The 13,182-nt window shown below is 49.6% G+C and overlaps 1 protein-coding gene across 1 annotated transcript in view; it reads right to left on the bottom strand.

The window, feature by feature from the left end:
• Positions 1-236: 236 nt before the first annotated feature.
• Positions 237-13,182, bottom strand: part of GRIK4 (glutamate ionotropic receptor kainate type subunit 4) — a 239,295-nt gene continuing 226,349 nt past the window's right edge. The window contains exons 18-20 of the mRNA XM_049778002.1: positions 11,902-12,030; positions 2,435-2,553; positions 237-1,012 (exon numbers count right to left, since the gene is read on the bottom strand). Of these exons, the coding sequence (XP_049633959.1) occupies positions 656-1,012; positions 2,435-2,553; positions 11,902-12,030 (605 nt within the window). The 3' untranslated portion in view covers positions 237-655. The remainder of the gene's footprint in view (positions 1,013-2,434; positions 2,554-11,901; positions 12,031-13,182) is intronic.

Consider the following 13,182-nt stretch of genomic DNA (forward strand, 5'->3'; position numbering starts at 1 on the left):
AGGGGAGAGTTCAGCACCTGAAATGGAATGCACTGGCCACTCCCTATCCCCAAATTCCTCCAAAATTCAGGACCATGAGGAGAGAGCCCTTGAGACCTCCATTCCCGATGCCAGCTTCCCTGTGCAAAGCTCAGAGCACAGGAACAGAATGAAGAAATCCATGGGTAGATGGCGGCGGGAAAGGAATGGGGGACATGAGGAATCTGGAAACAGAAATATACAAATCCAGAAAAGAAAAAACTTCCCTGTTGCATTTAATTTTTTTTTCCTGTAAAGAACTAGATCTGGGGTACAATGACCCCTTCTTGGGTGGGGGGTGGATCCCACTGTCCCAGGGGACCTTTCTGGGCAGGGACCCCTACCCCTACCCCACACTGCTTTTGGTCAGAAGGGAAAGACGCACAGGGAGAAGCTGGGTCCTTGCGCCCCTCCCAGGAGCATGTCCCTTGGTCACCAGGGCACATGGATTCCCCCACTGGGGTGCACACAGCATCCTGAGCCAGGTGCCATCATCTCCAGCTGGGGATTCAGCTCTGAGCTGTGTGCCAAGCACCCGGACCTCACATCCAGCGCCAAGGGGCGATGCTGTCCAAGTCCGGCCTGCTCGCTGCCCACCTGGCCAGCGCATGTCCTGTCCTGCCAGGTTCCTGCGAGGCTACTCGGGCTCACTGCTATTGGTGGTCTTGTCCCACTCCAGGCTCTCCTCGCTGCGGGCAGGTGAGGGGCGGGCACGCAGGCCCTGGAAGCGACGACACTCGGGACACACACGGATGTGTGTGCAGCCACGGGCCACAAGAGCGGCCTCCTGGGCCAGCCTCTGGGCCAGCTGGTCAGGCTCGCCAGCACCGCACAGTTTACCATTGCTAAGCATGGCTGTGCCCCGAGGTCGGCGCTCCTCTGGGATAGGGGGCCGTGGTGGGGGACCCCCTGTGCGCCGGCGACGGGGGTTTGTACTGTCCTGACACAGGATGATGCTTCTTAGCTCGGTCACCATCTCTTGACAGACGGACACCTGGAGGGGAGGAAGGGATCACTAACCAATCATAGAGATAGATGGGTGTCCCCCCATCTTGTCCCACTGGACAGCTTAGAAGGCAAGTAGGGGCAGCCATAGACATAGAACCTTGGCTAAGTCTGACGCTCAATTCTCTGTTCCTTATCCAAAAAAAAGTGGGCATCCCCACTTTTAGGACCCTAAGCTCAACATGCTGAAAGGAGCCCAGGAGAGCAAGACCCGGACCCCTGGCCAAGCATTCCTTCCCCCTAAAAGTTCTACTCTGCACCCCTGACTGTGGCCCAGTTCCATCCCAGAAGTGCCAGGACACAGTGCGTGCCTACAGTTGCATGTCTATTGTTCACAAGGCCACAGTCACTACAGACAACCTGTTGGCAGGCTCCAAAATCTTATTTCATTAAATTAACGTCTAGGACTGCACGATTGCTTCTACTACCCACACAAAGGAGCAGCTATCACCACTGTCTCTTCCCGCCTACAGACTCCTGACAAGAAGAACTTCAAGTCTAGAAGAGGTTGGATGTTAGGGATCAATGTACCGATAGCACACAATGTGTGCAGTTAGTTTAATGCGCACACAACGCAGACAAGCATGTACAACCAACGATGCGCACAATGTACCATGGACTCCCATCACACCACTTAGGGGCTGGGGCTGAGACTCTAGATTCTAACATTCTGATACTTTTGTCTCCGGGTTACACTGATAGAGATCAAGACCAAAGGCTTTAGATGTTCAAGTTTAAGTTTCAGTGTCTATGATTGACTTCACACTTACTCCCCCAAATAACAGATTTTGAAGTTCTTTAGGTCTGAAGAGCACTAAGGTATTTAAGTGTGAAGGACTCCCAAGCCTGAACCCTGTGACTACAACCATCCTTGTCTCATAGAAGTGACACAAGAGGGCCTGAGAAGTGATAACTTGTTAAAAAGATACTTGGTTATAATAGCTTAGAATTAGAATCTGAACAAATTTTGCTCTAAAGCATGTGTTCCATTTAGTGGTATGTGTGTATGTAGTTCAAGGCGCGTGCTCTGTTTATTGGTGTGTGTGTGTGTGTGTGTGTGTGTGTGTGTTGGGGCAGTGTCCCTGGGAAACCATGCAGTGCAGAGGATCAAACCAGAGCTCCTGAGTGAAAAACATGTACTTACCCCTTAGAGCCATGTGGATGATTCTCTCTCTCTCTCTCTCTCTCTCTCTCTCTCTCTCTCTCTCTCTCTCTCTGTCTCTCTCTCTCTCTGTCTCTCTCTCTCTCTCTCAATTTTCTAGGACTGTGACCTTGGAACAGAGATTCTCTCCATTGGCCCATCTCCACTGTCCTGTCCTGGGACTGTCCTGTTCTCAACCATGGGACTTTTTCTGACAGTGTGAACCAGGTACCATCAACCCACCAATGCCAGTCACACTCTTGAAGTTACCTCTGTGGTTTCTGAGTGTCGGAGAGTCCACAGAAACTCCAACATAGCCATAAGAATGGCCACGATGAGGCCACAAATAAGAACGACGAATATCCCGCCAATGTTCTCCATTCCTAGTCCTGTAAGAAAGTAACCATAGACCAAAAAAGTCATTTGAAGAACAGGAAGCTCCATCACTGCCCCCAGACACTATAAGTTAGCTCAACAACCAGAACTTCAGTCTTGGAAAAGCCCTAGACACAAATTTTTTGAAAACATGCAATTGTTCTTTATTTTGGGGGAGGAGGGGAAACAGTAACCAAACATAGTTGGAGAAAAAGAAGGGAATCCCAAAAGGGTATCTGGGAATGAAGGGTGGGTCACCTTAAGCAAATGGTCAGGCAAATTTTGACTTCGCGTTTGGAGACACAATGCTCTAATTACCTGTACATTCCAGCAGCTTTTTGAATTAAATTTTAGTCCATCTCCCTAATGGCTTTGCTGCATGTAAATCATTTATTTTTCTAATTTAATTTTACTATTCAAAAAAGCTTCTTATCAAAAAAATTTCCTTCTGACTCTGTCTTGTGCCTTCAACACATCACTATGATTCCCTGCTCCTTAGTCAGGAAAACATGTGTGCTTCTGTCCTGGACAGCAGCTCAGCATACACGCAACCATCCTAGGACCTACTGACTTGTTTGTTGGTCTTAGATGCCTCTCAGGAACCTTTGGTCTTACAGAGCGAATTCCTCGAAGTTGGCCTGGCCACAACCACAAGCAGATGTTGGTGCCTTCCCAAGCTTTTTGGTATAAATAGAAACAATTCTATTTCCAGGAGTCTAGGACAGCCTCTTTTTAATGGTGGCTGTATTGTTGGAGAGACTATGGTGATATACCAAATGCTGGACCATTCTGAATGCCATGAGGTACATTTGGAGGAGTTAATGCACTTCTTTAACCAAACCACGGCTAGAGAAATAGTTTGCTGTGGTCCACCCACATATCCCTAAAATGCTAATTTGGAAGGTAACAATTTTTTGACCACACCCGGAGATACTCAGGGGTTACTCCTGGCTCTGCACTCAGAAATTTCTCCTGGCTTGGGGGACCAATTGGGATGTTGGGGGATCCGTCCTGGGTCAGCCACATCCTACTGCTGTGCCACCTCTCCAGCTCCTGGAAGGCAACAGGTTTTGTTTGTTTGCGTCTGTTGTTGTTGTTATTATTGTTGATGTTTGGGCCATACCCATAGGTGTTAAGGGTTACTCTAGGTTCTGTGCTCAGAAATCATTCCTGGCAGTCTCAGGAGGCCATATAGGATGCTGGGGATAGAACCTGGGTTGGCTGTGTGCAAGACAAACACCCTACTCACTTTATAGCTCCATATAGCAGTTTTTAGGGGACTTTGGAAGTAATTTGCCAGGAAAGGCCCAGGTGGCTCGCAGTAATATTTGGAAAATTAGGCCATATGGGTTATTGGTAGGACCTCTCAATACAGCTCGAATTCAGAGGTTCTGGGGCCACGAAGACAACATCCTATATCACTGGGAATGGGTTGGGGGGGTCCATCTCTGGATGGGCTCAGGAATCTGTATTTTAAAAAGGTTTTTCTCCCCTCTACCCCCAGGCAGGCCTAAAGCCAGTCTGAACTCAGGTACTTTGGAGGCAGAAAATTCTAAAGATTGATAGGCAATCCTCAGTACAATTTTCTGGCACCACATGCAAATATTTGCAGATTATAGGATGGTTTGTTTTCTTCTCAAAGCTTCAGAGCCTGAATTGAGGTTTGTGACCCAAATAGCAGTTCTGGTGCCCGAAACACCAAACATTAGGGAAGCATCAGCAACATAAAACATTCTGACTCTGCAGAGGGTCACAGGTTATCCATAGAAATATCCCTCTTTGATCCAGGAAAATGCCAAGAGGGAAGCCAATGCCCTGAGCTACTCCCAGAATAGTACACGGGCCTGTGAGTGGCAGTAATAGGGCTTCTGGGAGGTACTTGGGGAGACAGCTGTGTTAGGCCAGGATAGCCGGCGCCTCATGCCACTGGGAGACAAGCCTTGGGTGGGAGCAGAAATCCCACTTGGCTCCCTCTCATGCCCTGCAAAGCTGCACAGTCCTGCTAAGCCATTGGGACAATCTTGCACCAGGGTGCCATGGGTGCTCGTTTCTATGGGGTCTTCAGATACAGGAAGGGAGCAACTCATCTACCTCTGTGGCTCTGAGGACCCTCATGTGACATAGACTCACAGGCTATGAGAAAGGGACACCCTGTATCATGGCTAACACAGACATCCTGAGAATTTTTCAGACTCAAGTCTAAGAGAAATATTGTGGGAGCACTGGGGCCTGATTTCTCTCCCTGGATCAGTACAGCTATGTGAATCACAGAGCGGGAAGCAAAAGGGAAGTCTGAGAGAGAATACACTTGAATTTCTAGATGGGATTTAGTTACTGGTTTAGGGGGTGGCAAGACCTGGGTGCTGGGCTAAGACTCTGAGCATCAGGGACCAGCTCATTTTTTCCTCCAGGCAGTGTTTGTGCATAAAGTCTGAGTAGATAACACAAATGAGGAGAAGGGCCAGCAGAAATAGTGGTGAGACGACCAGTGAAGAACTAGGAAACTATTGCATTGGATCACTTGGGGTGGGGGGACAGTGGAAAAAATAGAATCTCACAAAGGGGGTTTCTAACCTTTTTCAGTTCCCATTCTGCCATCAGGCTGGCTGTGTGCATCCACACCCACCCTCCTTCCATATGCTGTCCCTGCCCACTCTTCCCCTTAGCAGCCCCTTCATACACCCTCTCTTCGATCCAGCCAGCCTTTTGGAATAAGCAGTCTACATAAGAAGCCATTAAAGACCTTCTGCAGCTCTTGTTGGCCGCAAATCTGATATAAAAGCAATGACAAGAAAATACAACCTAACCCTCATATAAAAAACACAGATACATATGTTTACATTTATGTTCACATATGTATATAAAATATGTTTTTGCTTCTGAAGTGACAGAGTGATAAGAAACAGTTAAATTTCCCTCTCTCTCTGATTTCTCAGCAATCATGGCGTGTTACAAGGCAATGTTTGTAAAACCAGAAAGAAAAAAAATCAAATCCCAAAATTTGTTTCTAAATGGAATGAAGTTTTTATGAATATTAAATTTAAAAATTAATGAAGTTGAAACACTGTTACATTTTGAAGATATTTAATTAAACATGTCTTAATTTAATTTTACAGTTTTCTCTTGGCATTGGAAGCTAATAAGATATATATATATATGTATATATATATTTTTTTTTCTTTTTACCCCCACCTCACATGCAATTGCTGATGTTAGAAAAGCTCTTGAGCCCTAGGTAGTCTATGGCATCTACAGGAAGAAAGCAAACCTGGTCTAAAAATCACCTTTCTTTCTCCTTTCAGCTCATCAGACCCTGACATTTTGTCTCTTGCTGCTAAAATCACCCTCTTCCAGGCTACCAATCAATGTTGAATTCTGACCTTATTGGAACTTTCCAGATCAGATCTTAAGTAGCCTTTTGTAGCATTTAATTTTGTCAACAATGTCCTCAATCCCTGGGGTCTTGGGAAAGCCCTTGATCTCTGCTCCAATCTGCTCAGCAGAGGGCCAGAGGGATAGCACAGTGGGTAGGGCAGTTGCCTTGTATACAGTTGGCACGGGCTCAATCCCTGGAATCTTATATGGTCCCCCAAGCCTCCCAGGAGTAATTTCTGAGCACAGAGTTAGGAGTAACTCCTGAGTGCTGCTGGGTATGGCACTCTCCCCAAACACAAACAAAACCAATCTTTTTTTTCTTTTTTCTTTTTCTTCTTAACAAAAAGAAAAAAATAAAAACCAATCTTTTTATTGCTCTGAAGTGATTATCTCCCCATCCTCAAACCCACTGGGCTCTCACCTCTCCTGAAGAGTCTTCCTCCAAAATATGTGCTAACTCCTTATCTTTCTCTTTCTGCCACCCACCTCCCTAGTCCATCCTCTCTTTGGATGATCACAGCCACCTCCAGAAAGACTTCTTAGCTTGCCTCTGTGTCCTCCTCTTCCACGCCACCCTCCAGAGAGCTGGCTATGTGATCAGCTCTGTTGTGCACATGCTCAGATGTCTCTGGAATCCCAGTATGCACCATTTCTGCTCCTGTCCTTTGTGATGCTTGTCCTCTGCCTGGAACCTCCCACAGTCCAGACACAGGCATGACTAACCTCAACCTTTCCTGTAAGATGAATTCCAGAGTTGTCGCATTGAGTGCGTCTTGCTTGGTCACATCTGAGCACTAGTTTGGTGTGTCATGGCCCCTGCATCCCGCATCCCTCCACTATTACAGACAATAGCACATTCATTTAGCATTGAAGATGTTATGGTCAATGGTGGTCACTGCACATAGGAGAGTGGTGTATATTGGGGGTGGGCAAGCCAGGTATGAGACATTCCAGTCTTCGCTGCTCCCACACAGGATGGAGTCACCTAGCAACGGGCTTCTCAAAATACACCCCTATCTTCCAGTACAGCTGACACGGGGTTGGATCTCACAACCTCAAGGCTGTGTTCAGAGATCCTTAATAAGATGCTCCCTGCACTGCTCCATACAATAGCACCCATGGCGGGGAGCAGGCCTCCATGAACATCTGTTGCAAGAAAGAGCTGGAAGAGAAGAGGCTGCCCCAGATGCAGGAGGGCTGCACTGTTTAAAGCTCTGGCCCTATCCTGAAATCTGAACCCTTTTGTTTTGGTTTTTGGGTCACACCTGGCAGTGCTCAGGGGTTACTCCTGGCTCCATGCTCAGAAATCTCTCCTGGCAGGTTCAGGGGATCATATGGTATGCCGGGATTTGAACCACCGACCTTCTGCATACAAGGCAAATGCACTACCTCCATGCTATCTCTCCGGCCCTGCCCCTTTTTCTAATCACAGTTGGTCCCAAACCAATACTGGGACATCCCATCATTGGGATTGGCCTGGCCATGAAGGCAGATCCTGGTTGATGGACAGTGTGGCAGACCAGAGGGAGCCTGAAACAGACATGATCATAAGCAGTATAGGGAGGAACAGGGGGTCTAAAAGCAGGATTGGGGGGGCTGGGGTGAACCCCCGATGGGGGTGGGGGTAGCCATGCTAGGATCATTTTGCCTCAATCAGGGAAAACTCATGGAGCTGAGGTTTTAAGGGGAAGCAGAAGAGACAGGGAGTCCCTGCCATAGCCTGGGCTTCCTTCCTTTCCAGCTCCTTCTCCTCTCAACACAGGAGTTACAAGTTGATGCCTGGCAGAGGGGACAGACGAGTTTGTATACTCGCATGCCTTGAGGAACTTACTGGAAAGCGAAAGGCAGAAGAAGCTGCTGGCAGAGTCTGAGCTGGGAAACAGATGGCGCGGGGAGGGGGAATGGAGAGCAGGACACAGGGAGTGAGGTACAGCAGGAACTATGAGCATGATCCTCCATCTCCCCTAGAGGCAGACAGACACCCTCCCGGCACACACCATGGCTCAGGGCCATCTGGCCCCAGCCCCTCTACCTTACCATCAGGTCTTCCCTGCACCTCCAGGACACCCTAGAGCCTGCAAGGGGGAGCCACAAGGCTGCTCCTCGTCTTTCTTTTCTAAACAGAAGATTTCCAAGTCAATTTTTCATTTTGACTCCACACCCATCTATGTTTAGTGCTCACTCCTTGTGGTGCTCAGATGGTGCCAGGGGTCAAACCTGGGTCCACCATGTGCAAGGCAAGTGCACTCCCCACTGTTCTATCTCTTTGGCCTCCAAAAGCTTGAGACTAGAAGTTTCAACTATGCCCTTGTAAGACAGTATCCCCCAAGATTGAATCCTGGTCTCCCCACAAACTCCTGATTCATGAACTATATATACCACTATGGTGGGACAACCTTCTCCCCTCCATCATCCACAAGTGCCAACGTAGACTTTTGTCTCGGTGCATGGAACTGAAGGGCAACCGGGAATAAAGGGTATCTGGGCAGAAATCAGGCTCCGCCATCCCACCCTACTATTTTGTCTGCAGTGCTCACCAACAAACAGTTCACCCACCCCCCAGCCTTCAGGCTTGAACTCTGCACAGTGACTGCCAAGCTCTGCAAAGTGTCCTTTGAGTAGGAGTCTGGGAGACAGAGAGTTGTGATCATACCCAGAAACCATGGTGAGGAAGAGTGCTAAGAAGGGGAATGCTAGGAGAGCTTTTGGGGAATGCTAGGAGAGCTAAGTGGACAGCATTCTGGGCATCATTGTATGTGGAAACTCCAGCAAGCATTGGGGTCTGACCCACAGGACACCCAGACCTTCCTCCATCTGTGTTTCTCTGGCATATGTGGACATGCAGAGAGCGGATGGGGCCACTCTGTAGAGACAGCTGTACCTTCCTGGGAAACAGCATGACCTGTCATGTTTGCAAGGTTGACACCTGGGAAATAGGGGGTCTGCTGCTGTCTGCATCTGCAATGACATCTGCCACTGAGACCTGCGTGGTTCCTGAAAACAGCGGTGGTGGAGCCAGGAAAGAGGCACCAGAGAGCTGAGGGATGGGAGAGGCCTTTGATAGAGCCCACAATGGGCCAGCACACGGATGTCCATGTTCCAGGGTTTCTAAGCACAAGCACCTCCTGTTATAAGATATTCCTCACCTCCAGTGTCACGTGGGGCCTGAGCAACAGCACAGCAGGTAGAGCATTTGCCTTGCACGTGACCGACCAAGGTTCTATCCCCAGCATCCCATATGGTTCCCTGAGCCTGCCAGGAGTAATTTCTGAGCGCAGAGCCAAGAGTAACAACCCCTGAGAAATGCCAGGTGTGGCTCAAAAACAAAAACAACAAAAAAAGTTAAACTAACTTAAGAAATGAAAGCATTCCTTATCTCATGATATTCTCACAGGCCCCAGCATTAAGCAGGCCACAATTGGACAGTTAAGGAAAGGAAGTTGGGGGAACGTTGGGAAGTTTCAGAGGCGTAAAATGGATCATCAGCCTTTAGGAGCATCTTTTCCCAACAAGGCTAACCCATTGAGTACTTTGGATTTAACCCTCTGGGTACCTTATGAAAATGGCAGCATGACCTCCCTCCAATTTACCACAAAGACTTTGAGTTCTTGAGGGGTAGGTTGCTGGCTCAGGATCCAGTGCTGACCAATAAAGGGAAATAAGTGGATCTAGACAGAACCTGGACTACTACTCCCCAAACTGGGGGGTCTCCTTTAGGCTACCAGGCTGTAATTCCAGAACCCCATGGGGGCACTCTGGTTCTTAAGTCTCTTCCAGGAAGCTCTTCCCCATGCCTGAGCCAGACATGCCCGGCTTGCTGGCTGGGTTACTGCTGACCTCCCTCACAGAGGACCTTGGCCTCGAGCTGCCCTCCTCCTCTGCTCCCAGAGCAGAACTTTCTGGCAGGGTCCCGAGTTCCTACAGCTCTCAGCAATCAATCTGATTTGATTAGGGGAGAATCTTCCCCTGTGAGCATCTATCTCTCTCCCCAACACCACCTCGACTCCCGCATTTGGGTTTACTGTGTGGGCTCTCGAGAGAGAAACCGGAGAGCCAGGATCATCTTCTGGGGGAAACCCCGGGAGAAGAAAGGAGGAGGCTCAAGTCTGGGGAGCCCCTCCACACTGCGATGTCTCACCCTCTCTTCTTGCACGGCCAAATGTCCAACTTTCTGCTCTCTGAGGAATTTCGGAGTCAATGCCATGGGCCTGTTTTGCATCCTTAAAAGGGGAGCCTAGTTTTTCACAGCCTGGCGGGTGTATTTCTGGGCCTTTGAAGCCCAGGGGGTGAGCCTGTGTTTTTCCAGATAAAGGTATTCAATTTCCCTGGAATCCAACGACCACCTCTTTGTCTAGCAATTGTTCTATAGAGCCCATGGTAATCCCATCCCGTTGGATGGGGCCGCTTTCTGAGTGGCTCGCTAGCTTTCTTTTTATAGGAGTGAGAAAACAAACAAAAAAAAAAGGGTCTTGGGATAGAAAGGGAGAAGAAGAAAACGAAAGAGCTTGGAAGGAAGCCTGCTGCTGCCTTTCCACATGGGCCTCCATTTCCTTTCTGAGTTGCAGGTGATGGCGGATGGTCCCAGAGCTGAGAAGCCAGCAGAGAAGCAGAGAAGGAAGCAGCAAGGAGAGGGTGACTGGGTGGGCCTGGCTCGGCGGGGAGTTTCTGGGACCAGCTGCTTCATCCCCATGTCAGGATTGTCCCTCTGCAATTTGGCAGTGAGGGTTATGCCTCCTTCCAGTCTCTCCTGACTCCCCAGAGTGCTGGGGTGCCAACAGCACCCCAAAGCACAGTTCCTTATGTCTGGGGAGGGCAGGCCAGACAGCTCTGGAGGTATGGCCCATCTTTACACCTCAGAATCCATCCCTTTTCTTCTCCAGGTTCCATTCTTTCTCCTCCCACTGTGCTGTCTGGACACCCCCATAAAGCCTGCTCACAAGACAGAGCCCCCCACAGCCCTATACTGGGGCACCATGAGAATGCCCAGTGGGTGTTGGGGGTGATAGACATCAGGAGCATCACACACTGGGCACGCTGGACACACTCTCCCCTCACACAACCAAGACAGCATTCAGCAGAGTTGATTAAAGTGCCCCAGCTCAGGGGAATCAACTGATGGGCACAGGTTAGCACAGACAGGCACTACCTGGTGATGCCTGGCACAGGTTGACACTGCATGGCACTTGACTAGCTCAGACCAGCACCATCTGGCATGGACTGGCACCAGTCAGTATAGATCAGCACTAATTGGCACAGGCTAGCAGACTGGCATCACTTGCACCATTTGGCACTGACTGGCACTGTTGGTATCTGACATTGAGTGGCACATACCAGAATACACTGCCTCAGCTGGCAAAGGCTGGCTCTGATTGGTACCTTCTAGTAAAGTTGGCACCAACTGACATGGACGGGCACTAAAGCAGAGTTTAAGACTGGCATTACCTGGCAAATCTGGTCCAGGTTGGCAAGACTGGCACTGCCTGATGCAAGCTGCTTTGTGGAGGATGCGGGATGCAATTAGGCTGCTGTGAGACAGGGTGTGGGTGGGGACAACCCAGAACAGAATGAGGGACAGAGCTCTAGGACTTTCAGCTGGTGGGCACGGGGTCCCCACAGAGCACCAAGTCCCAGGAATAGCCTGACTCAGCACTGCCCCCGCCTGTCCCAACCATGCCCCAGCCTCCCTGAGGCTTGTTTCTCATGCACCTTGTACGTCGTGAGATGACAATGTGAGTATATACATGAATGTCTGTGTATCTGTGTGTGTATGTCCTTGTGTCTCTCTGTGTATGCATATATGTCTATATGTGTCTGTATGCATGTTTCTGTGTGTTTGTGTCTGTGGGCATGTCTGCATATCTGTGTATCTCTGTGTTTCTTGTGTGTCTGTGTGTATATATATGTTTGTGTTCATGTCTTTATGTCTGTGTGCATGTTTGTGTCCATGGATGTGTGCTTGATCACGTACCTGGATGGCCCCAGCTTACCTTTGGCCCTGTGGTCCTCCTCCTTGGGGCACTTGCCCCCCTCCCACCACTTGCGCTTCAGGATCTCCAGGCGGTTGTTCTCCTGCAGCTGGAGAATTGCCAGGTCGAACTCGTCCCGGAACACGGAGCCTGCGGGCAGTCACAGGGGCATCCACACATGGGTCAGTGCCCACTGTCCTGGCAACCTGCCGCAACCGCATGAGCACCTGGCTTTGCTGCCCCCTACCCTCCCGAGGGGTGGCAGGGCCATGCCCACAGACACCCTGCTCTTCAGGGATGGGCATGAGGACCCTCAGTACAGAGGAGGCACCTAGCTTCAGGGGGCCCTTCTGCTTCTCTCCCCATCACCTATCCTGAGTGGTCATTGGGAAAAGCAGGTGGGGAGGCCAACCTGTCCACTGAGAGACACTGGCCAGTCAAACTCCTGGGGCAGTGTTCAAAGATGTCTAGCCCACCTCAGCAGCATCTCAGACAGAGGCCCCTGTGGGAACTTCTTTTCTCTCTCCACACCTGCATCTGCCACTCAAAATTCCCTGCCTCATGGTCCAGCCTGTTTTATTCCCTTAAGTCTGGCACCAGCTTGTCTTTTTCAGAGATCACCTCAGAGGCACCTACATTTTATTTTTTCAATGGATCTGAAGAGCCCCTCACAGATCTGAGGCATCAAATGGCCCCCCTGGTCCCAATTTCCTCACCTATCCCTGATATGTCCCCTGGGCAGCTTGTGTGGCTCCTGAGATGAGCACCCACATTCCCACTAGAGATAGATAGATGCTCTGAATCTCTGTGCTGGTCTCTAGGCTATAGTCTATGTGTAAATAAATAGCCCCTTAGATCCTTCTTATCTGGGGCCATGGAGAACCAGTTCTGGAGTTAGTGAGGTTAGTTCTAGGAAACCCCTGGAAACACCTGATATTTCAGTCACTTTTATTATGCCGCTTCATCAAAGTGCCCCTAAAGTTCCAGCCACAGTTCCCGCTGCTACCGGGAAGCAGCCCTTGTCTTTCTCAAAGGGGCCACCATACGCCACAGGGATGAAAATAGATCTCCCCAAGGCAGGCAATGGTCAAAGTGTCAGTGTCAGAGTCACAGGGCTCTAAAAGGATCCATAGTCACTGCAGAACATGGTTGGATGTGCGGCCCAAATACTGCAGTCAGGGACCAGGCCAGGAGACCTGAGTGAAACCCTGGTGAGAAGCCCACAGAGAGAGAGACATCAGAAACCAAACTTTGGGGAAATGAAAGAGGACCCCTCTAAAGGCTGAAGAACACAATCTGGCT

Source organism: Suncus etruscus, chromosome 8 (genome assembly GCF_024139225.1).
Source record: "Suncus etruscus isolate mSunEtr1 chromosome 8, mSunEtr1.pri.cur, whole genome shotgun sequence".
In the NCBI taxonomy this organism is placed as follows: Eukaryota; Metazoa; Chordata; class Mammalia; order Eulipotyphla; family Soricidae; genus Suncus; species Suncus etruscus.